The sequence below is a fragment of the Rhinoderma darwinii genome, chromosome 11 (assembly GCF_050947455.1).
Source record: "Rhinoderma darwinii isolate aRhiDar2 chromosome 11, aRhiDar2.hap1, whole genome shotgun sequence".
Taxonomy (NCBI): Eukaryota; Metazoa; Chordata; class Amphibia; order Anura; family Rhinodermatidae; genus Rhinoderma; species Rhinoderma darwinii.
This window is the reverse complement of record NC_134697.1, coordinates 84,617,576-84,643,079: the sequence shown is the minus strand read 5'-3', so window position 1 is coordinate 84,643,079 and position 25,504 is coordinate 84,617,576. Positions and strand designations below refer to the sequence as shown.

Genomic DNA, 25,504 nt, shown 5'->3' with positions numbered 1-25,504 from the left:
TGCAGAGAGTTAAGTAACTAGTAGTGTGAGCTGTCCTCAGAAGTACCAGGAATAGTAGACGTAGCAGAGCTGGCACTGTGCGGACAGAGGCCAGACCGTAGCCTGGAGTGAATGGCGCGGTACCGTGAAGAGGTGTGTATGAGCGGAGGAGAGAGAAGTGCCACATACATGATTCTCTAAACAGTCCTGATTATTACTCTCCCAAAAGGGTATAGCTGGTGAGGTTTAGCAAAAATTAACCTTTAAATTAGCTTCTCGGAAACCGACAACCAACAATAACAAAGTGATCAGCTAAGGGCCTGTACACACCTGTATCTGTGTTTCCGTTGTTATGCTCTGCCAGAGGAGCAGAACAACGACAATGCCGGTAGTGCCGGTTCTGTTGTATAACAAACACCATCGGCGCCCGACAAAACCCATGGACTCTAATAGGTTCCGTCGGGTTTCCAGCATGTTGTCCATGGTTTTACTGAAAACAATAACGCAGCCTCCAACTCAGATGTGAACAGGTCCTAATTCAAAAATGATAACTAATATGGCTGCACTTCCTGTTGGCACAAGAATGGCATCAAAACAGAAAAATTCCAATATCTTTTATTAGATTCTTAGAAAATGTATAATCAAAGGTCCATTAATTCAGATGGTGGTGGTCTACAATTCTACTAAACCCAATGCTGGAATAACAGAAAATCTCAAACTTCCAAACTAGAGCATGGGAGGGTCAGATCAGCAGCAGTTTAGTGATAAGGAGGTTCGTATACAATGCTTGGGTCGGGAGTGCACTAAAAATGATCAAAGTAAGTTTTAATATTCCGATTTTTTAAAATCTGGAATTTCAAGTAATTTTAGCAGCTTGTTGATCCAGAACATGCCTCAATTCACAGCATTTGATCAATTATAATTTATGACCTTTTGTCTTCTAGCATAACATAGCGAACCTTAACCAATCATGGGGCCAAACTCCCGCCAAGGGCAAAACACAAGAGCGGGAGACAATGTCTAAATGTCACCCGTTTATATTTGAGATATAAAGGTATGTGACCCTGCAGCATATATAAAATGTATATACGGTACTTGAGGTTTAGCTGCTGATTTATGAATGCTAAGTCCTTGACTGGATATCCTAAGCCCAGAGTCAGATGGAGAGGCATCCATCCGATTTATAAAGTCCTCTTCTGACTTGTGGAGGAAAGAGCAGGAACAGATACTTGCATCTTCTTAGCCAATATAAAAGCGATATTCTTCTCATAATATGCTGCCTCATTAATAAACACCGGGTAAACTGGTTGTTCTCCGGTATACGGGATTATCTGGTCATCCAAACTCAGAAATGCAGGATCACCAGGGTGGAGAAGAAAAAAATCTCGATCCTGAGGAAAGAAGAGCAAATGGGTCAGACATGTGAGCAGAGTTCCTTCGGTGGTAAACCCACTAGAAGAGCAGAAGACATGAGCAGTAAATTTTCGTACTTGGCTTGGCTATCATTGACGTTGAGCTTAATGGGCATTATGTATAAAATACAGAAGATCTAATAGTGGCTAGTCTAGACAAGTGGTGGGCATTGAGGTCATATGTGACGTTCTCAGCCAAAGAAAGAGACTGAAAGAAGAGTATGACCACAGTCAGGTCTTCCTGCAATGGACCCTATAGCAGCCACATGGGTAGCTCCGTCACTCCACTGGCAACCAATACTAAGTAAATTGGGTTGATATATTAGCTAAAAATGACCTTATAAAAAAATATCAAGTTGTCATCTATTGAACACAATGGCCAATGCAGTTAGAAGTCATTTCAATCTGTTGGAAATTATTAAGGTGCCCATACAAAGCTCAGCAGAACCTGTGTATGGAGGCCCCCCCCCCCCAACTCTCCCTGACGGCAGATATCGTGGGAAAGAAGCATCAGCATGTTAGAGTTCAACATCACCAATCTTTTGTCCCCACAGGAGATAAGCCATGCTAGAGGCGTCTAGCAGTGGCCTCTGATCCTCTACGCATTGACATAAACCTGCACGCTGAACATACGGTTTATGGGGGAGTCAGGCGAAATAACTGTTGCCCGCATGGGCATTTGGCCAACAGTTATTTAATGTGCCATCTTTAGGGCAAATGCTTGTTATCAGACATAACAAAATTATTTATGTGTTTATATTAGCCACTAGAGGGAGCCAGTTCGGGATGATCCAAGATGATCCTAAGGGTCGCAACTTTGTCCTGTAAGCATACCAAGGGATCTACAATTAAAAAAAATGTAAAGTATAACTCCACTTTTCCACATTAATAACAGTTTATATCGAAATAAAAATCTACATATGATATCTATTTGCAGACCCTTTTTAGTCTGAATAGCATATACTTTACTGCGGGGGACTCTGGCAGATGTTTAAAGGGTGACTCATCGGCCTGAACCCCACCAATCACAATTTCTGACTTTTAAAAAAAAGTTGCCGAGTAATAGTCCACTGTAGAAATATCCTACAACTCCCAGAAACAATTCCAGTGCCTTGCATCTGACCTAAGTTGTTAAAGGTGGGTCTCACTGTTTTATTGGATTCTAAGACTATGTTCACACGGTGGATTTTGCTTAGCGGGTCCCGCCGCAGAATTATTCCTGCTGTCAGCAGAAAGATTCCTGCTCCCATTCACTTCAATAGGAGGTTTTGGCGGAACCTGGCCAAAGATCGGGCAGGACGCTTCTTTTGTCAACTAGCTGACAAATGAAATGAATGGGAGTCGGAACGTTGTGGCGGAATCCACTGTGTGAACAGGGCCTGAGATGCAAGCAGTAGAATTCCGAATGAAGCTTTAAATGTGAACAGTGTATAAGATCAGACGTAACTAAATTCCATCATTAATAAAGCAAATACTTGCAGAGTTTCTCATTCTTTTATGGAGTGCACATTTAGATATAAAACCAAAATTATATATATATGAGAACTCAAAAAAGCTAAAGGACAGGATAATCATTATTGATGAATGTTTTTGATTATTTTTGTTAGCCTGACGTTTACCTGTAGGGAAGGATGTACAACTGCAGATACTTCTCCATCAGGTGATAGAGGAAATTGTACATGACCAACACGCTGGTAAACATCAACTTCAAAAGCTGGAAACTCCATTCCTTGAAAAAGAAAAAGTGTTCACAATTTTGACGCACTATTTGGACCTAATGGATGAATAGATCTTCGGGAGGACTTTGGTCATCATCTACAGAACACTAGCGATATGTGAAGGCCCAGTTGTCTTGGTTTCGGTACTACTACATACTGTATGGCTGTGTTCACACAGGGCGGATATGCTGCGTAAAAGTACTGTATCCGCCCTGTTCCCCACAGGGAATTCGGGCCGAAAAACCGCACAAAATTGTCCACTGCGGAAACCAGCAGGTAAAAAAAAACAAAAAACCCTATACTTACCCATAGTGGCTATGCATGCCTCCTGGGATGAAGTTTCATCCCATGTGACCGCAGCAGCCTGTGATTGGCTACAGCTGTCACATGGGATGAAACGTCATCCTTGGAGGCCTGGCTGGCCACAGGAGCAGAGAGAGAGATCTGGGTAAGTATAAGCTTTTTTCTTTTTTTCTGAGTTGCGATTTTTGCGGCGAAATCTAAGCTATTCCGCCGCAAAAATTGCAACATCTGCTATATGTTACGGGTTTTACCTCCCATTGAATTAAAAAAGGGAAAACCAGCAAAGGAAAAGCAGCGATTCCGAAGCATAAATTGACATGCGGATTAAAAGAAAAGCGCCGCAGGACAATTTACGAACGATTTTTTGGGTGGATTTTTTATGCAGCGTGTGGATGAGATTTGTTCAAGTCCCATCCACCGTTTTGCAACTTTATTATGCTGCGGATTTTCCGCATGAAATCCGTTGCGGAAAATCGGAAGTGTTTATACTACGTGTAGACATACACTATAGGTCCAGACAAAAAAGAATTATACTTCTGCTATTATAAATATGATTGTGGTGGGACAAATCAGATTCCTTCTGATTGTGTATGCCATGTGACGCTTGTGCAAGAGTAGTTGTGGAAGGAAGCTATGTTTCTCCTAGATTCCTTTCCTATATGTTGTAGCAGGCCAGACAGTAGAGTGTAACAACCACAAAACCACCAAGCCTAAGAGGGGCACTGTTAGGTAATCAGGGGGTGGTTAGGGGGTTCAAGTAAGTTTGGAGTAAGGCACCGTTCACATCTGCGTTCGGCATTCCGTTGTTCTACTCTGTCGGATGAGCAGAACAATAGAGACAACCGGCGCGCGACGGAACCCATTGACTTGACGTGTTTCTCAGAGTGCATAACTAGTGTTTACCTATGCAACCATGGTCACAAGGTAGTTTGAAACTTTTTTTCCCATAGAGAGACATTGAAATTGCGGTAATGTTGTGACGTTATTGCAAATCGGCACCTATGTTATAGTGGAGCCTAAGCCTTAGTGGTGGTCTAGGAAGTCCAGGTTGCCTCCTGTACAATGGCAGGTGACATTTTATGTTAATAAATGTATACTAATGCACCTAGGCCACAGCAATAGTGTAAGTGTATGTACATTAAAGCTAAGCAGCAGAACTTAATGTCAGGCAGCAGCTGCAAAAGCAAATCAGATTTTAAAAAGAGCTAATAAAACGTGATCCAAATGTAATATTGTGCCTCTATAAATCCTTTGTAAGGCCACATCTTGATGAAGGGGATTCAGTTTTGGGCTCCACGTTGTAAAAAGAATATAGGTGAGCAGAAGAGGATTAAAAGGCGAGCGTATTGACATAGAGTATGTAGCGAATAGTTCATATATTATTAGCAGAATGTCCCCCAAAACATCAAATTTCTCTCTCAATCTACCACAGGACTTAGGCACTGTTTCCATCATGTTTTTGGTACACGTTTAGCGTGTATGTCAACAAAGCTCCTGACGTACACACTAAATGTCTCCATAGCCTACCATTGCCAGACAGAGGACAATGGCTTTTGTTGTGTGATATCAAACTGCAGCACATTATCAAAGTCAAGATAAACTTGGCTACATCTGTACAGAAATTATTAAAGAGGCTCTGTCACCAGATTTTGCAACCCCTATCTCCTATTGCAGCAGATCGGCGCTGCAATGTAGATTACAGTAACATTTTTATTTATTTTTTTAAACGAGCATTTTTGGCCATGTTATGACCATTTTTATATTTATGCAAATTAGGCTTTCTAAAGTACAACTGGGCGTGTTTAACGTTAAAGTACAACTGGGCGTGTATTGTGTGTGTTACATCTGGGCGTTTTTACTTCTTTTACTAGCTGGGCGTTGTGAATAGAAGTTTATGATGCTGACGAATCCGCATCATCCACTTCTCTTCAGAACGCCCAGCTTCTGGCAGTGCAGACACACAGCGTGTTCTCCAGAGAGGACGCTGTGACGTCACTCACTTCCTGCCCCAGGTCCTGCATCGTGTCGGACGAGCGAGGACACATCGGCACCAGAGGCTACAGTTGATTCTGCAGCAGCATCAGTGTTTGCAGGTAAGTAGCTACATCGACTTACCTGCAAACGCCGATGCTGCTGCAGAATCAACTGTAGCCTCTGGTGCCGATGTGTCCTCGCTCGTCCGACACGATGCAGGACCTGGGGCAGGAAGTGAGTGACGTCACAGCGTGATCTCTCGAGAACACGCTGTGTGTCTGTGAACTGCTAGAAGCTGGGTGTTAACGAAGAGAAGTGGATGATGCTGATTCGTCAGCATCATACACTCCCATTCACAACGCCCAGCTAGTAAAAGAAGTAAAAACGCCCAGATGTACGCACATAATACACGCCCAGTTGTACTTTAACGTTAAACACGCCCAGTTGTACTTTAGAAAGCCTCATTTGCATAAATATAAAAATGGTCATAACTTGGCCAAAAATGCTCGTTTTAAAAAAAAAAAAAAAACGTTACTCGTATCTACATTGCAGCGCCGATCTGCTGCAATAGGAGATAGGGGTTGAAAAATCTGGTGACAGAGCCTCTTTAAACTAAAATTATGGCAAAACTGGTTGTCTCCTCTATAAAGTTTCCTCTGCTATTCTAAGTGTAATTTTGTGGTACGCCACTGATCCTGTATTCCTTATCAGTACCTTGATTCCAGTGGTTGATGAAGTCCAAAGTAACTTTAACAAGTGTCTTCATCTTTTGCAGCATGTCGCCTCTGACAACCCCCTGTGGCTGAGGACCCAGCTCAAAACCTGAAATTGCAGACACAGTGATCAGTATAACCCCATAGCCGACACATGGTCCTAATACCAGAGAGGGGAGTAGATCTGCTTTGAACTTTCTGCTTCGTCTTGTAGCCAAGTCCAGGAAGAAGCTAAGTTATATCAGCGATGGAACTGGGATTGAGTCACAAGCAGGGGCATAACCAGGGGCGTAACTAGGAAATACTGGGCCCCATAGCAAACTTTTGACTGGGGCCCCCCTCCCCTGGGTGTCACACAACCCCCCCTTGTAGATAGTGCCTTTTTTACAGCCCCCCCTGTAGATAACGCCATACAGCCCCCTCTGTAGATAGCGCCATACAGCCTCCCTGTAGATAGCGCCATACAGCCCCCCTGTAGATAGCGCCATACAGCCCCCCTGTAGATAGCGCCATACAGCCCCCCTGTAGATAGCGCCATACAGCCCCCTCTGTAGATAACGCCATACAGCCCCCTCTGTAGATAACGCCATACAGCCCCCTCTGTGGATGGCGCCATACAGTCCCCCCTGTAGATAACGCCATACAGCCCCCCTGTAGATAGCGCCATACAGCTCCCCCTTTAGATAGCGCCATACATCCCCCTGTAGATAGCGCCATACAGCCACCCTGTAGATAGCGCCATACAGCCCCCCTGTAGATAGCGCCATACAGCCCCCCCTGTAGATAACGCCATACAGCCCCCTCTGTAGATAGCGCCATACAGCCCCCCTGTAAATAGCGCCATACAGCCCCCCTGTAGATAGCGCCATACAGCCCCCCTGTAGATAGTGCCATACAGCCCCCCTGTAGATAGCGCCATACAGCCCCCTCTGTAGATAACGCCATACAGCCCCCTCTGTAGATAACGCCATACAGCCCCCTCTGTAGATAACGCCATACAGCCCCCTCTGTGGATGGCGCCATACAGTCCCCCCTGTAGATAACGCCATACAGCCCCCCTGTAGATAGCGCCATACAGCCACCCTGTAGATAGCGCCATACAGCCCCCTGTAGATAGCGCCATACAGCCCCCCTGTAGATAGCGCCATACAGCCCCCCTGTAGATAGCGCCATACAGCCCCCCTGTAGATAGCGCCATACAGCCCCCTCTGTAGATAACGCCATACAGCCCCCTCTGTAGCTAACGCCATACAGCCCCCTCTGTGGATGGCGCCATACAGTCCCCCCTGTAGATAACGCCATACAGCCCCCCTGTAGATAGCGCCATACAGCTCCCCCTGTAGATAGCGCCATACATCCCCCTGTAGATAGCGCTATACAGCCACCCTGTAGATAGCGCCATACAGCCCCCCTGTAGATAGCGCCATACAGCCCCCTCTGTAGATAACGCCATAGAAGCCTCCTCTGTAGATAACGCCATACAGCCCCCTCTGTAGATAGCGCCATACAGCCCCCCTGTAAATAGCACCATACAGCCCCCCTGTAGATAGCGCCATACAGCCCCCCTGTAGATAGCGCCATACAGCCCCCCTGTAGATAGCGCCATACAGTCCCCTCTGTAGATAACGCCATACAGCCCCCTCTGTAGATAACGCCATACAGCCCCCTCTGTAGATAACGCCATACAGCCCCCTCTGTAGATAACGCCATACAGCCCTCTCTGTAGATAACGCCATACAGCCCCCCTGTAGATAGCGCCATACAGCCACCCTGTAGATAGCGCCATACAGCCCCCCTGTAGATAGCGCCATACAGCCCCCTCTGTAGATAACGCCATAGAAGCCTCCTCTGTAGATAACGCCATACAGCCCCCTCTGTGGATGGGGCCATACAGTCCCCCCTGTAGATAGCACCATACAGCCCCCTCTGTAGATAACGCCATACAGCCCCGTCTGTAGATAACGCCATACAGCCCCCTCTGTGGATGGTGCCATACAGTCCCCCCTGTAGGGAAAGCCATACAGCCCACCCCCTGTAGGGAACACCATACAGCCCCCCCCCTGTAGGGAACGCCATACAGCGTCCCCAACCCCCCAAAAAAATGTGACCTACAGTGTGAAAAGACAAAAGACATGTATCCCCTATCCACAGGATAGGGGATACATGTGTGATCGCTAGCAGCGATAGGGAGAACGGGGGACCTAAAGTCCCCTGAAGTTCTCCATGACTAACCTCTGACTTCTGGCGTCTGCGCAGCTCAATAAAAATGAAAGGAGCGCTGGTCACGCATGCGCACAAGCGCGACCGGCGCTCCATTCATTTCTACGGAGCTGCCGACACAGACCCCGGAAGTCCGAGGTTTGTGATGGAGAACTTCAGGGGACTTTCAGTCCCCCGTTCTCCCTATCAATGCCAGCGATCACACATGTATCCCCTATCCTGTGGATAGGGGATACATGTCTTTTGTTTAATGGCAGAGCGGGGAGATACCTCCCTGCTCTGCCGTAGTGTTCAGTGGTGTCACGCTGTAGCAGCCATAGCGGCTGCTAGCGGAGTCTCCGGCCATGGTGGGGGCCCGTGCCGGCGGGCAACACGGGCCCCTCATGCCGCGGGCCCCGTAGCAGCCGCTACGGCTGCTATAGCGGTAGTTACGCCACTGGGCATAACTATAGGGGGTGCAGTCTCACCTGGACCCAGAAATCTGAGGAAGCCCAAAAGGTCCAGTACTAGAAATGAAGCATAAAATTTGGGGAGCCATGTTACAGTTTTTGCATTGGGGCCTAGGAGCTTTTAAGTTACACCTCTGATCATAAGGTCAATTAGCCTTGATATAAATGCGGAGTCCAGGGGTATGCAACCTTTTTTGGATGTCGTGCCGATAAAAAAAAAACAAAAAACAATGATAAAGTACTCAGTGTGCCATGCAAACATAGAAGTCATATAATGCAAACTGTTACCACGTATGTGACATAAACCAATTAATCAGTTAATTAAACTTACATTTCAGTGTGACCCTTGTCCCTGACTTTCTTTGCAAAGATGATCCATCTAAGGTGCATACGAGGCTTCTGAACACCAGCTGGGGGTCGCACATAGGAGAGACCGCAGCTACTGAACACCAGCTGGGGGGTTGCACATAGGAGAGACTGCGGCTACTGAACACTTGCTTGGGGGGGGGGTGCACATAGGAAAGACCATGGCTAATGAACATCAGCTTAGGGTGGTGTACATAGGAGAGACTGCTGCTACTGAATACTAGCTTGGGGGAACTGCACACAGGACAGACCGTGGCTACTGAACACCAGCTTGGGGGATGCACGTAGGAGAGACCTTGGCTAACGGACACCAGCAAGGGGGAACTACACACAGGAGAGACCGTGGCTACTGAATACCAGCTTGCGGGCGCTGTACCCAGGAGAGAGAGTGACTACTGAACACCAGCTTGAGGGGGGGTGCATACAGGAAAGACCATGGCCACTGAACATCAGCTTGGGGGGGGGGGGTGCACATAAGAGAGAGAGCTGACGACTTTTGCAAATTTTTTGTGATCGTATAGAGTTGTGTTCTGCAGTTTACCCCTGCGTCACCTGCAAATTCTTCCTGCACCAGTTCTCTCTGGGGCAACATCCCTGGCCTCCCGTTCCTGATTCCCTGTCTTGGCACATACTCAGTGTGTCTCCAATTTCACAAAAAAATTGTGACATGCTAGATCACATGCCGTATAACTGAGGTGTTCCCCATTATTTCTGGGGGAAAATATCTTTGTCTTGCATCTCCTGACAGAGCACCATACTAAAGCCTTATTCACACGAACACGGTTCAGGGAGCCGGGACCCATGATGCTGAGTCAGTGCCTAGCCATGGGAATACTGTCCCGTACTGAAAACATGATTACAGTACGGGACAGTATTACCACAGGAAGGCAGGGACAGCTAGCATCAAAGATAACTATGTGTTAAGGATCTGCCAGGCACAGCTTCTGTATCCACGCCCATAGGTAATCAGTCTGCACCTGCTTCTATGTCTGTGAGACTGACTCCATCTTCCACCACTCAGGATGGCAGGCTTAGGAGTGGGAGAGCCTATCACAGCCTGGCCAGACGGAGCTAGCTCCCGCCCTCTGTCTAGTTATACCTGCCTTTCCTGTTCCTCCTTGCTTGTGATTCTTCTCGTTTTGTTTCCTGGCCCTGCTGCAGCTTCTTGAACCATTTGACCCTGCTTCATATTGACCCTGGCTTACTGACTTCTCTCCTGCTCTGCGTTTGGTACCTCGTACACTCCTGGTTTGACTCGGCTCGTTCACCACTCTTGTTGCTCACGGTGTCACCGTGGGCAACTGCCCCTTTTCCTTTGCTTCTGTGTACCCTTGTCTGTTTGTCTGTCGTGCACTTATTGAGCGTAGGGACCGTCGCCCAGTTGTACCCCGTCGCCTAGGGCGGGTCGTTGCAAGTAGGCAGGGACTGAGTGGCGGGTAGATTAGGGCTCACTTGTCTGTTTCCTTACCCCCATCATTACACTATGATTCTAGGAGCCCCGCTTCCTAAACTGTGGCCAGTCCGGGAAATACGACCGACATCCGTTCCTTATCTCACGGACCGAACATGCGGATAGTATAGAACACATTCTATGCTATGGGCCAATGCACGCAACCATGGTTGCCACAGTCCGTGCTCAGCCCGAAGCCCGGACCACAAAGAAGAATAGGACATATTTTACAGACCGCAATTGAGGTCCAGGCTCCTTGAAGTCAATGCACATCTTGTGTGTGCACAGTCTGTGATTGCAGATGGCCCACTAATGACTCTCTGCGGCCCGTCCGTGCCGTAATCATGGACTGTGCACACGGCTACAGTGTGTGCATGAGGCCCTAAGCATATGGAGTCCCTGCAACCTTACACTGTACGCAGTAAGTAGGTACAGTATGGCACTGTCTAGGCAATGTGGGCACCAGGGGCGTAACTAGGAAAAACTGGGCCCCATAGCAAACTTTTGACTGGGGCCCCCCCTCCCCTGGGTGTCACACAACCTCCCCTGGGTGTCACACAACCCCCCCTTATAGATAGTGCCTTTTTTACAGCCCCCCTGTAGATAACGCCATACAGCCCCCTGTAGATAACGCCATACAGCCCCCTGTAGATAACGCAATACAGCCCCCTCTGTAGATAACGTCCTACAGCCCCCCTGTAGATAACGCCATACAGACCCCCCCTGTAGATAACGCCATACAGCCCCCCTGTAGATAGCGCCATACATCCCCCTGTAGATAACACCATACAGACCCCCCTGTAGATAACGCCATACAGCCCCCTGTAGATATAAAGCAAAACAAATGGGTATGTATAAGGCAACGGGTATAACTTTCAAAGAATAACCATATGAGTATACAAAATAACCGTTTATTGAATACCAAAACACTACATACAAGTTAAAAATATTTAAAATAGCATATGATATGCCATATACAAATCACTGAAGGAGGAATACCACCCTGATAAGTGGCTAGCAAATAGCTACCTCCTTACACTCACCTAAACCCCCAGAGCAGACATGCAATGCATTAATCTTGAAAAGAGTGTGTAAAAATGTTGCATCAGTTAGGCATCAGATCAGCATGTCCTATATCTCAGGCTATATGGGGGAAAATAGGGGAAAGAAACCCCACGCGTATCGCCATACAGCCCCCTTTGTAGATAACGCCATACAGCCCCCACAGTAGAGAACGCCATACAGCCCCCACAGTAGAGAACGCCATACAGCCCCCACAGTAGATAACGCCATACAGCCCCCACAGTAGAGAATGCCATACAGCCCCCTTTGTAGATAACGCCATACAGCCCCCTATGTAGATAATGCCATACAGCCCCCTTTGTAGATATCTACAGAGGGGGCTGTATGGCGTTATCTACAAAGGGGGCTGTATGGCGTTCTCTACTGTGGGGGCTGTATGGCGTTATCTACAAAGGGGGCTGTATGGCATTCTCTAAAGGGAGGCTGTATGGCGTTCTCTACAGTGGGGGCTGTATGGCGTTCTCTACAGTGGGGGCTGTATGGCGTTCTCTACAGTGGGGGCTGTATGGCGCTATCTACAGAGGGGGCTGTATGGCGTTCTCTACAGTGGGGGCTGTATGGCGTTCTCTACAGTGGGGGCTGTATGGCGTTCTCTACAGTGGGGGCTGTATGGCGTTCTCTACAGAGGGGGCTGTATGGCATTCTCTACAGGGGGGGGCTGTATGGCGTTCTCTACAGTGGGGGCTGTATGGCACTATCTACAGAGGGGGCTGTATGGCGTTCTCTACAGAGGGGGCTGTATGGCGCTAACGCCTGTAGGTAATGCCATACAGCTCCCCCTGTAGGTAACGCTATACAGCCCCCCCTGTAGGTAACACTATACAGCCCCACTGTAGGTAACGCCATGCAGCCCCAACCCCCCCCAAAAAAATCCGACCTACAGTGTGTCCTACAAAAGACATGTATCCCCTATCCACAGGATAGGGGATACATGTGTGATTGCTGGCATTGATAGGGAGAACGGGGGACTGAAAGTCCCCTGAAGTTCTCCATGACTAACCTCTGACTTCCGGTGTCTGCGCAGCTCAATAAAAATGAAAGGAGCGCTGGTCACGCATGTGCACAAGCGCGACCGGCGCTCCATTCATTTCTACGGAGCTGCCGACACAGACCCCGGAAGTCCGAGGTTTGTGATGGAGAACTTCAGGGGACTTTCAGTCCCCCGTTCTCCCTATCAATGCCAGCAATCACACATGTATCCCCTGTCCTGTGGATATGCTGTGGATAGGGGATACATGTCTTTTGTTTAATGGCAGAGCGGGGAGATACCTCCCTGCTCTGCCGTACTGTTCAGTGGCGTCGCGCTGTAGCAGCCATAGCGGCTGCTAGCGAAGCCTCCGGCCATGGTGGGGGCCCGTGCCGGCGGGCGACACGGGCCCCCTCATGCCACGGACCCCGCAGCAGCCACTACGGCTGCTACGGCGGTAGTTACGCCACTGGTGGGCACTGTATGGCATTATGTAGAGACTGTATTGCACAATGGCATTATATTCATATACCGATATATAAATAAAGGGACAAGAACAAAATCTAATACTCTGCTGTGTCTCTTATCTCAGAAACTGGGAGGTATTATATTAGAAACTGAACAAATATTATCATATGTGCGGCTCTAAGCTATAACACAGAATGTCCCATAAATATGCGAAAAAAATATGCTCACTTGTACTCACCAATGCCGGCTTTACTAACAGAGGCTAGATCATACAATTCTGATCCGGGTTCCTTGTACAGAAATATTTGTGGGTCAAAGTTGGGAAGGTGGGTCTGAAAATATGGATTATATGCATGAACAGAAAGATTATTTTATGGCTGAAAATCCACTTTTTTGGAAACAACATTTAAAGAGAACCTTTCATCTCCCCATACATGTGCAGCTGAGTGCAGCATGTAATGGGGAGGGCTGCACAAATCCTGGGGCTCTTTACATTTTTTTTCTACCTTCCCCCGTTATTTAGATATCGGTGCCGTTATATTTGGCGCCCGATATTTAAACAACCACCTGAATTGTCAACGGGGCGTCTACTGTCAACTGGGCGTGTTACTATGGCTGTGACACTGTCCAATCAGATCTGGACAGTGTTTCATCAAAAGTGAGGAGAGAGAGAGTGTGCGCTCCCGCGCGCACGCTCACTCACTCTTCAGCTTTGAAGATCAGCCTTCTGCCGAACTGGCAAGGGGGCGTGTCTCTGCTACGACGGACAGTGTAAGTGCTCCCCAGCTCTTTTAACATTGTCCGTAGCAGTGACACGCCCCCTTGCCAGTTCGGCAGACAAAGTACAAGACTGATCTCTCACAAGAGCTCCACAGCTCTTTACACTGTCTGTAGCAGAGACACGCCCCCTTGCCAGTTCGGCAGAAGATTGATCTTCAAAGCTGAAGAGTGAGAGAGCGCGCGCGCACACACTCTCTCTCCTCGCTCTTGATGTAACACTGTCCATATCTGATTGGACAGTGTCACAGCCATAGTTACATGCCCCCTTGACATTACACGTTCCGTTGACTGTTCAGGTCAAATATAACGGCACCGATATCTAAATAACGGAGGGAGGTAGAAAAAAAATATAAAGTGCCCCAGGGTTTGTGCAGCCCTCCCCATTACATGCTGCACTCAGCTGCACATGTATGGGGAGGTGAAAGGTTCTCTTTAAGCAAATTGCAAAAAAAGTCAAACAGAATTTTCCTGATCAATTGACTGCAGCTTCTTAAACGGTAACTAAACTTTCTGAAAATTTCTGACATGTCAGAAGTTTTGATTGGTGGGAGTCTGAGCACTGAGACCCCCACCAAGCGCTAAAACGAAGCAGCAGAAGCGCTTGGGTAAGCCGCTCAGTTTCTGATCCGCTTTTCTCGGAGTGCCGATGTAACGGTGTACGGGCTCAACAGAAAGTCTATGAGCCCGTACACTGTTACATCGGCTCAGACGAAAGCTACAAGACACTCAATTTCAATGTATGCGTTCATGATAGGGGCGACGTTTACCTGTATGTAGTGGCATGCGTGCATCTCCAGGTGCCTATGAGCCTCGCTGACGATCAGACAGACTCCCATGTTAGACGTGGTGTTGTGTAAATCCAGTATCACGTCATAGGCATTCACGCTTCCTCTTGGACCAAACTCCCGGTTAATCTCTCTGGCCCTTTTCACTTCATATGGCTCATCTTGTGACTCTGTGGAGCTGGAAGAAGGGATTCGAAGTTATGAACCGAGAACAGAAAGGCCGGGTTCCCACGTAGCGCAAAATCTCTGGAATTTCCGCAATGGAATTCTGTGCAGAAATTCTGCAACATTTACAGTAGCAGCAAAGTGAATGAGATTTAGAAAAATCTTAGGCTCATGCTGCGGAAAAAACCACAGCGAAAACGTTCATAAATTGACCTGCGGTGCAGAATTTAAATCCGCAGCATATAGCCAAATGTTGCGGAAAAATCACAACTCAGAAAACAAAAAAAAGCTTATGCATACAATTCGGGCATTGTCATAACGAAACTTTCTTCTGTTCTTCTTCCAGGCCGGCCTCCTGGGATTACGTTTCATCCCATGTGATTGCACAGCCAATCAGAGGCTGCAGCCAGGGCCGCCATCAGGGGGGTATTAGGGGTAGTGGTGTGAGGGGCCCGGCCAAACCTAATTGAAAGGGGGGCCCGGCAACTGCCTCGACATTCTTTTGGTAGGAAAAAACGGGCCCCTGCAATGGGGCCCGTTTTTTTCACCAAAAGAATGTCGTGAGCTGCTGCTGCTGCTGCTGCTGCGGGCCCCCTCCCCTCGTCATGGGGGGGCCGTCAAACCGTCCGCCCGCGCGCGCGCACCCGATCGCGCGCACAATGAAACTCCCGCGCGTGCGCACTCGCGAGCGCGCATCCACGAACGCCCGCACTGGAGACCGTCCGCGCGCACCCGCGATCGACCGCGCGCGCACCCGCGACCGACCGCGCGCGCACCCGCGACCGGCCGCCCGCACACCCGCGAACGAAGCGCGCGCAGCCGCGGACCCACATGGACAAAACTTACCTGGAGCCTGGCTGGAGGTGAAGGACTGGACGTCTGGACCGAAGACCTCCCCTGGAAGACATCGCCGGAAGAGGACTGGAGTGGGAGCAGCTCTTCTGACAGTGAGTAAATTATCTCAAAGTGCTGTTTATGTATGGCCCTGTTCACACAGTATTTTGCAGGCAAAAAAAAATCTGCCTCAAAATTCCTTAAAGAATTTTGAGGCAGATTTTGACCTGCCCACACTATCTTGCCGCGTTTTTTTGCTGCGTTTTTTGCTCGCGGCGATTGAGGACAGCAGACAAAAAACGCAGCGAAAAATGCATTTTCTGCCTCCCATTGATTTCGATGGGAGTTCAGAGGCGGAACCGCGGCAAGAAAGGACGTGCTGCTTTTTCTTTTTTCCGCGACTGGCTCCCATTGATTTCAGATTAAATCAATGGGAGGCGGTTTTGGACGTTTTTTGGTGCTGATTCTGACGCAGTGTCCGAGTCAATATCAAGGCCCAAAAACTCTGTGAACTGGGCCTTATTGTTAGGGCTTATTCAGACGAACGTGTAATACGTCCGTGCAACGCGCGTGATTTTCACGCGCCTCGCACGGACCTATGTTACTCTGGTGCTGTGCGGACTGTCAGTGATTTTCACGCAGCGTGTGTCCGCGTGTCCGCTGCGTAAAACTCACGACATGTCCTATATTGGTGCATTGTTCGCGCATCACGCACCCATTGAAGTCAATGGGTGCGTGAAAATCACGCCCAGCACTCCCGCAGCCGTATAAACTATGAATGAAAACAGAAAAGCACCACATGCTACAAACATACAAACAGAGTGTCATAATGATGGCGGCTGCGCGAAAATCACGCATCATACGCTGCTGACACACGGAGCTGTTATGGAACTTTTGCATGCGCAAAACGCCACGTTTTTTGCGCGTGCAAAAAGCACACGCTTGTGTAAATCCGGCCTTAGGGTAGGAACACACTAGGCATGAACGCTGCGGATTTTATGCAACACATTTTATTGTGGAAAATCCGCAGCGTATTACAGTCGCAGCCGAGTGGATGAGATTTTAACAAATCTCACCCACACGCTGCAAAAATAATGGACCTGCAGTGTGGCTTTGGCTTTTTAAGCCGCAGCGTGTCAATGTATTCTGTGGGATCGCTGCTCCTCTGTTGCGGAAATGCTGCGGTTCTGCCGCAAAAATCACACATGAGAAAAAAAAAAAAAAAAGGTACTTTTTTAAATTGATAAAGTTTAGACTTGCCCCGGCCGTAGTCCTGGTGACGCGATCCTCTATTCTTAGCGCAGCCCCGCCTCCTGTCATGACGTTTCATCCCATGTGACTGATGCAGCGGTCACATGGTCTACAGCGTCATCCCACGAGGCGGGGCTACGTTCAGAAGAGAGAGATGCGTCACCAGGACTACGGCCGGGGTAAGTCTAAACTTTTTTTTCCCTGCAGGATTCCCGCAGCGGACACGCCTCACCAAACCTGCGCCACTATTTGGTGCGGTTTTGCTGGCAGAATTCCCTGCGGCTCCCGGGGCGGATAAGCTGTGGAGTTTTACTCAGCATATCCGCCTAGTGTGTCCCTTATGATGTCGCTCCTGGAGCTGCTGCCGGTCTCTAAATAGGCAGTTGGTTCAGTAGAATTTGGAATTATTTTTTTTTGTGAACCAGCTTAAAAAAATACAAAACTTTTGTGTTAGGGCCTGTTCACATCACTGTTCGCTTCCGCTCCGGGGTTCCGTCTGAGGTTTCTGTCGGGTGAACCCCGCAACGGAAAGTGAAAGTGACAGCACAGCTTCCGTTTCAGTCACCATTGATCTCAATGGTGACGGAAACATCGCTAATGGTTTCCGTTCGTCACCATTCCGGCTGGTTTTCGGACGGAATTAATAGCGCAGTCGACTGCGCTAATGGTGATGGAAACGGAAGCTGTGCTGTCACTTTCTCTTTCCGTTGCGGGGTTCACCCGACAGAAACCTCAGACGGAACCCCGGAGCGGAAGCGAACGGTGATGTGAACAGGCCCTAACACAAAAGTTTTGTATTTTTTTAAGCTGGTTCACAAAAAAAAATAATTCCAAATTCTACTGGACCAACTGCCTATTTAGAGAGCGGCAGCAGCTCCAGGAGCGACATCATAAGGGACACACTAGGCGGATATGCTGAGTAAAACGACACAGCTTATCCCGGGAGCCACAGGGAATTCCGCCAGCAAAACCGCACCAAATAGTGGCGCAGGTTTGGTAAGGCGTGTCCGCTGCGGGAATCCTGCAGGGAAAAAAAAGTTTAGACTTGCCCCGGCCGTAGTCCTGGTGACGCATCTCTCTCTTCTGAACGTAGCCCCGCCTCCTGGGATGACGCTGTAGACCATGTGACCGCTGCAGCAGTCACATGGGATGAAACGTCATGACAGGAGGCGGGGCTGCGCTAAGAATAGAGGATCGCGTCACCAGGACTACGGCCGGGGCAAGTCTAAACTTTTTTATAAATTTAAAAAAGTGCCTTTTTTTTTTTTTCTCATTTGTGATTTTTGCGGCAGAACCGCAGCATTTCCGCAACAGAGGAGCGGCGATTCCACAGAATACATTGACATGCGACTGCAGTCACACTGCAGGTCCATTATTTTTGCAGCGTGTGGATGAGATTTGTTCAAACCTCATCCACTCTGCTGCGACTGTAATACGCTGCGGATTTTCCACAATAAAATGTGTTGCATAAAATCCGCAGCGTTCATGCCTAGTGTGTTCCTACCCTAAGGCTGGATTTACACAAGCGTGTGCTTTTTGCGCGCGCAAAAACGTGGCGTTTTGCGCATGCAAAAGGTCCATAACAGCTCCGTGTGTCAGCAGCGTATGATGCGCGGTTGCGTGATTTTCGCGCAGCCGCCATCATTATGACACTCTGTTTGTATGTTTGTAGCTCGTGGTGCATTTCTGTTTTCATTCATAGTTTATACGGCTGCGGAAGCGCTGGGCGTGATTTTCACGCACCCATTGACTTCAATGGGTGCGTGATGCGCGAACAATGCACAAATATCGGACATGTCGTGAGTTTTACGCAGCGGACTCGCGCTGCGTGAAAATCACTGACAGTCTGCACGGCACCATAGAGTAACATAGGTCCGTGCAAGGCGCGTGAAAATCACACACGTTTCACGGACGTATTACACGTTCGTCTGAATAAGCCCTAACAATAAGGCCCAGTTCACAGAGTTTTTGGGCCTTGATATTGACTCGGACACTGCGTCAGAATCAGCACCAAAAAACTTCCAAAACCGCCTCCCATTGATTTAATCTGAAATCAATGAGAACCAGTCGCGGAAAAAAGAAAAAGCAGCACGTCCTTTCTTGCCGCGGTTCTGCCTCTGACCTCCCATCGAAATCAATGGGAGGCAGAAAATGCATTTTTCGCTGCGTTTTCTGTCTGCTGTCCTCAATCGCCGTGGGCAAAAAACGCGGCAAGATAGTGTGGGCAGGTCAAAATCTGCCTCAAAATTCGGTGCGCGGTTCCAGGCGGTCGCCGGTGCGCATGCGCGGGAGTTTGCGGGTGCGCGTGATCGGTCGCACAGGCGGCGGTGTTTGACGGCCCCCATGACGACCCCATGCTACCCAGGGCCGCCATCAGGGGGGTATTAGGGGTACTGATGTGAGAGGCCCGGCCAAACCTAATTGAAAGGGGGGCCCGCAGCTCATGACATTCTTTTGGTGAAAAAAACGGGCCCCATTGCAGGGGCCTGTTTTTTTTCTACCAAAGGCAAGTCGCGGCAGTTTGCCGGGCCCCCCTTTCAATTAGGTTTGGCCGGGCCTCTCACATCAGTACCCATAATACCCCCCCTGATGGCGGCCCTGGGTACCATGATATAGTACTGGACGGAGTACCGTTAACAGGCGGTGCCACGGTAGGGGGGCCCAGAAAATGTAGCTGTAGGGGGCCCTGAAATTCCTGATGGCGGCCCTGGCTGCAGCGGTTACATGGACTGCAGCGTCATGCCGGGAGGCCGGACAGCACGTATCCAGAGAGTTGTGGTCAATGATTCCTACTCTGAATGGTCCCCGGTTATATGTGGTGACCCCAGGGTTCAGTGCTGGGACCCCTATCATTCAACTTATTTATTAATGACATAGAGGATGGGATTAATAGCACTATTTCTATTTTTGAAGATGACACCAAGTTATGTAGTAATGTTCAGTCTATGGAAGATGTTCATGAATTGCAAGCGGATTTTAAAAAAATGAGGCCCCATGCACACGTACGCGCTTTTGCGGCCGCAAATCCCCCGAAAATCTACGTGAGAATTGCGGCCCCATTCATTCCTATGGGGCCATGCACACGACCGTAGTTTTCATGTACATGGCCCGCGATTTGCGGGCGGCTCGCGGCTGACAGTCCGCTGCCAGCCCACCCGGGAAATCACGGCCGTGCACATGGCTACGGTCGTGTGCATCAGGAAGTTTAATGTAGATAAATGTAAAGTTATGCATCTGGGTACGAACAACCTGCATCATATGTCCTAGAGGGAGCTACACTGGCGGATTCACTTGTTGAGAAGGATCTGGGTGTACTTGTAAATCATAAACTAAATAACAGCATGCAGTGTCAATCAGCTGCTTCAAAGGCCAGCAAAATATTGTCGTGTATCAAAAGAGGCATGGACTCGCGGGACAGGGATGTAATATTACCACTTTACAAAGCATTAGTGAGGCCTCATCTAGAATATGCAGTTCAGTTCTGGGCTCCAGTTCATAGAAAGGAGGAAATATACAAAGAAAAGCAACGAAACTAATAAGGGGCATGGAGAATCTAAGTTATGAGGAAAGATTAAAAGAACTAAACCTATTTAGCCTTGAAAAGAGACGACTATATGGGGGGACATGATTAATTTATATAAATATATTAATGGCACATACAAAAAATATGGTGGAATCCTGTTCCATGTAAAACCCCCTCAAAAAACGGGGCACTCCCTCCGTCTGGAGAAAAAAAGGTTCAACCTGCAGAGGCGACAAGTCTTCTTTTCTGTGAGAACTGTGAATCTATGGAATAGTCAGGGTATGTTCACACAAGGTCATTACGTTCGTAATTGCCAGACGTATTTTCGGCCGCAAGTACCGGACCGAACACAGTGCAGGGAGCCGGGCTCCTAGAATCATAGTTATGTACGACGCTAGGAGTCCCTGCCTCGCTGCGGGACAACTGTCCCGTACTGTAATCATGTTTTCAGTACGGGACAGTTGTCCGGCAGCGAGGCAGGGACTCCTAGCGTCGTACATAACTATGATGCTAGGAGCCCGGCTCCCTGCACTGTGTTCGGTCCGGTACTTGCGGCCGAAATACGTCCGTCCATTAAGGACGTAATGACCTCGTGTGAACATACCCTCACCGCAGGAGCCGTCACAGCAGGGACAGGAGATGCTGCAAAAAAGGCAAAGATAATTTCCTAGAACAAAAAAATATTAGCTCCTAAAAAATGTTCCCTTCCCCTTTCCCATCCCTTGGTTGAACTTGATGGACATGCGTCTTTTTTCAACCGTACAAACTATGTAACTATGTAACTGTGTAACGGAGGGACGCAACGCTATGTCTACAGCCGGGGTAAGAATGAAAGTTTTGGGTTTGTTTCTAGCGCTGCTTTCCGCAGCGGAAGTTTTCTGACGGAATGTGCTGCGGGTTCCAGGTCGCATACACTGCATAGTTTTACACAGCATATCCGACCCGTTAGAACCCGGCCTAAGGCAACATGCACACGTTGCAGAATCTGATGGGGAGAATCTGCATCAAAACTGCAGGTAAACGCAGGTAATTCCGCAGGTAAAATTGATAAATTGACATGCTGCACCACAAGTCAATTTATGCAAGGAAAAATTCTGCAACGTGTAGATGACATTACTTGGAAACTCATTTACTTTCCCGGTACTGTATTAGGCAGCTGATTTGTCGCAGGAAAATCTGCATGGCAAAGCCGTACGTAATACATAAGTGTGCATGTGGCCTAATGGTGCAGTCGTACACGGCGTATTTGCCTCGTATTTCAGCAGAGTGCGGAAAACGTTACAATGTAATCCTATAGGAAATATATCAGAAATGCCAGCAATTCAGAAATCTGAGTTGTGGAATATTTTTCCATTGGTTACATTGTATAGTTTTCCACACCGTATTAGGCCACGTTTGGCTGCATAAAAAAATGTAGGGGAAAAAAACCACAGGTAAATCAGTCCAGAAATAGAGAGTTTTTGCTGCGCATATTTCTCCGTAAATATTGCAGATTTTCCGCAGCACATTTACTGTAACGCATTGATTATGGCAAACTTTATGTGCACAGCACCCACGCCGGCACCATATTCGGTGCGGCTGTCAAATAGCTTGTTATTGGCTGCGCGTTGTTGTGGGTAAAACATCCCGTTACCTGCAAAATTGTGCAGTCCCCTGCCGACACATGCTGCCGACAACGATAATATTTTCGGCAGCACAACAATCAGTCGACAAACGAGTATTTTCTCGTTCATCGGCTGATCGTTTCCCTGTTTACACGGGGCAATGATCAGGATCGATCGTTCTGTGATTGCACGTTTACCCGATAATTGGCGCGTGTAAAAGACCCTTAAGTGGCGTCCCGGCCGGGGGGTCCACAGTGATTTCAGTCCAATTGATGATATAACAATCGTTGACTAATGACTAAAGCGTCACTTTTTTTAGGATATAGAATCCTTTAGCATAAAGTTACTAAACAGCTGACTTACTTCAAGATGTCCCTGGTGAAGCAGCGGTTCAGGTCCCTTTCGTAGTATCTGACGCATTTCTCTGTTGCTTCCGGGTTGGCCAATAACGGAACAGCTGTGAAGGTCTCCCTCGCCAGTTCGGTAGAGTCTTTGAGCCAGTGTTTTACGAGAGTGACCCCTGACATCTCATTACCATGTGTGCCCCCAGTCACAGCCACAAGATGTAGGGGGTTCATGGAGAACACTCCGGACATGCTGGGGAAGAAAAAACGAAAACATTAGTAGGCGCATCTCTGACTCTTCCGTCTTCGTGAATTACAGCAATAGACCCTGGAAGTTTTGAAGGTCACCTACACTCAGTTTCTCTCACTTTTCTAAACAAACAGATATTGCCGGATCCAGCCTCAGTCTTTTTCTGTTAAATCCATGAATGTCTTCTACAGGTTAAACGCACATTACCTATTAACCCCAGGAATGCTGACAGGGCCAAGGGTCGTATGTAAATTTCCACCACAGAGCACAACTCAGGTGATCAGAGCTCACAGCCCTCCATACGCGCGCACACCGTGACCTGACATTACACTGTCCGACCCTTCATGTGCCAACAATGCATTAGTCATATGAGCGTGAGAACCTGACTTGTCACTGTATTAACCCCGTGTACGCAGGACCTGCAGCTATCATTTCCTGTACATTTAAACAATTCTGCTGGATTAACCCTTAAATTAGAAGAGGTGTAAAAAATCCAAAGAAAATATTCATACAAAAACACTAAGCGCTGTATGGAAAGTGCCAACAAGGGCTCATGCACATGGCATCGATCCTGTACAGCAGAGCATGGGTGCCATATGGAGATATTCTCCCCTAGAAGCCATGCTCTGGTCAAGGAGGCCAGTTTTCTTGTTAGGGTAGGGTTATGTTCACACAGTTAACAAAATACGGCTGATAATACTATTTTTTCCGTCCCGTAAATACTGGTCGTAAATATGGGTCCATTCTCATCCGTATTCCACCTGTATTTACGGACCCGTAAAAAAAGGGGGGCTGGAAATTATGTGACATGATCGCTCAGACGCCATTTTCTCTGCTTCTCTTTATTCAAAAATTCATATCCCCTGACGTCGCCTAGCAACGCTCCCATAATTCACATACATAGTCACCCGTAATTACGGGAGCCCCATAGACTTCTATGGGCTGCCCGTGCCGTAATTACGGCTTGAAATAGGACATGTTCTATATTTTTCAACGGCCCGGGCACCTTCCCATATGCAAACTGTAAGGTACCCGTGTCCAATAGAAGTCTATGGGCCGTAATTACGGTCGTGTGCATGTGGCCTAAGGGTGTATTCACATGATGCGGTTTTCGGTCACGCGACAAAAAATTCGGCAAAACGGCCGATTATCCCGTTCATGTGAAAAAGCTTAGACCGATTTGATAAATGAGGCCCAATATCTTTTTGTAAATGTATTGTGTTATTGCAGTTTTTAAAGAATATCAAAGCAGATTTGTCAGCTCAATATGCTGCCCGTGCTCCTAGTAGCCAAAACGAACCCAAAAAATTTTTGGTGCCATTTTGGCTACGTAGAGTACTGACGTGTGGCTGTATTATGCTTTTAAGTGCTTATTCAAACGAGCGTGTCCAATGTTTTTGAAGTCCGATTCACATTCATGTGGGACCCGTTTTCTCGGATCGATCATAGACTTGAGTCTATTGAGAAATCCGTGAAAACAGACAAAAATAGGACATGTCCTATTTTTTTCTCGGGCCCTTCACACGGTACGTTACAAAAACGCCCGTGTGAATAGCCCCATTGATTTATATGCAGCCGTGTGACGGATGTTAATAAAAAACATCCGTCACAGATCCGATTTATACGCCTGTCTGAATAAGGCATAAGGAGGGGGAACTATGTATCCCTCAATTACAGCCTATGGACTGCCAATGTATCCTTTTTGTATATAGTAACCTGTCACTTTAAGGCTTTGTTCACACAGGGCAGATATACGCAGCGTAAAAGCACACAGAGTATCTATCCCGGAACACGCAGGGATTTCCGGCAGCAAACCTGCACAAAATTGTGGTGCCGTTTTTCAGGCACAATGTCCACTGCGGAAAACAGCATTTAAAAAAAGGGGGAAAAAAGGCCTAACTTACTCGTAGTCATAGCGACGCATCGCGCTGTTGTCCGAACATAATTTTTTACTATTTGAAGATACAGCGGCTTTGTATCCTGGATACATAGAAGTGAATCCTGTGTCCGTCAGATCAGTGGCACTGACGGCTTCGGTGACAGCAGTTCCTGCAAGTCTATGACAAACTGATCCACCTGTAATCGATCACATCTAGAGAAACGGTCAGCGACACTCAGGACCTGCTGTCACCGAAGCCGTCAGTGCCGCTGACCTAACGGATACGGGTTTAAGCGCAGGATAAAACTTTCATCTCAAAAAGTAAAAACTTTTTTTTTCTTTATAAGAAAACTATTAAAAAGTGACTGCACTTTCATCAAACTTTTGTTATATATCATAGAAAGTCTATGAGCGCCGTCTTCAGCCTGATGGGGAGTGCCGATCACAGCCGAAGGAGCAAAGCGCTCAGCTTAACGCTTCTGCACCTTCGTTTTAGCGAACGGTGGGGGTCTCACCACCCGGACCCCCACCGACCAAAATTTTTGATACCAAGCAGACAAAAAATGGACAGAGGCAGCACTTCCAAAAAGAGCAAGAGCTATTTATTCACCCATGCGACGTTTCAGTCCAACTGGACTTTTTTCAAGCATACACATAAAAACCCACGCAATAAAGTTATGGTATCGTTTACGGTAAACGGTCGCATATATTTATTTCTATATGAGAAAAAAGATGCAGAACTGTCTAAAATCGTGGCCACACCCAATATAGACGCATCTAGAAAATCATTGCAGCACGATAATGTATTCATCGCACTGTAAAGCGACATTTCTATGTGTCGCAATGAGAAGAGCCTGAAAAGAGACCACATTTCAGCTGTTTTGATTCTGTACAGGTCAATAGCGCCATCTAGCGTTTACAAAAGGAACTGATCTGCGCATGCGTGGACCATCTTGTAAATCCAATGTTCGGCAGCGTTCGAATCCG

The 25,504-nt window shown here is 47.8% G+C and overlaps 1 protein-coding gene across 4 annotated transcripts; it reads right to left on the bottom strand.

Annotated features, from left to right (window-relative positions):
* Positions 1-578: 578 nt before the first annotated feature.
* On the bottom strand, positions 579-25,422 carry ACY3 (aminoacylase 3). Of its 4 annotated transcripts, none has more exons than XM_075842873.1 (7): positions 25,334-25,422; positions 22,408-22,641; positions 14,650-14,845; positions 13,341-13,434; positions 6,101-6,208; positions 3,011-3,120; positions 579-1,370 (listed from the first exon to the last, which is right to left on the bottom strand). In XM_075842873.1, exons 2-7 carry the CDS (start codon positions 22,638-22,640, stop codon positions 1,161-1,163), a joined length of 951 nt encoding a protein of 316 aa, XP_075698988.1. In that variant the 5' UTR covers position 22,641; positions 25,334-25,422; the 3' UTR covers positions 579-1,160. The 4 variants fall into 4 exon arrangements, with proteins under 4 accessions (XP_075698988.1, XP_075698986.1, XP_075698987.1 ...); XM_075842871.1 differs by lacking the exon at positions 25,334-25,422 and adding an exon at positions 22,741-22,964; XM_075842872.1 differs by lacking the exon at positions 25,334-25,422 and adding an exon at positions 22,846-22,964.
* Positions 25,423-25,504: the final 82 nt, after the last annotated feature.

Excerpts from the sequence above, each read along its gene's own strand:
- ACY3 (XM_075842873.1), bottom strand. The coding sequence starts at position 22,640 with ATGTCCGGAGTGTTCTCCATGAACCCCCTACATCTTGTGGCTGTGACT. Across the intron at positions 13,435-14,649 it reads ACGCATGCCACTACATACAG|ACCCACCTTCCCAACTTTGA; the intron begins GTAAACGTCGCC and ends CCATATTTTCAG. Across the intron at positions 3,121-6,100 it reads CATCAACCACTGGAATCAAG|GAATGGAGTTTCCAGCTTTT; the intron begins GTACTGATAAGG and ends TTCTTTTTCAAG.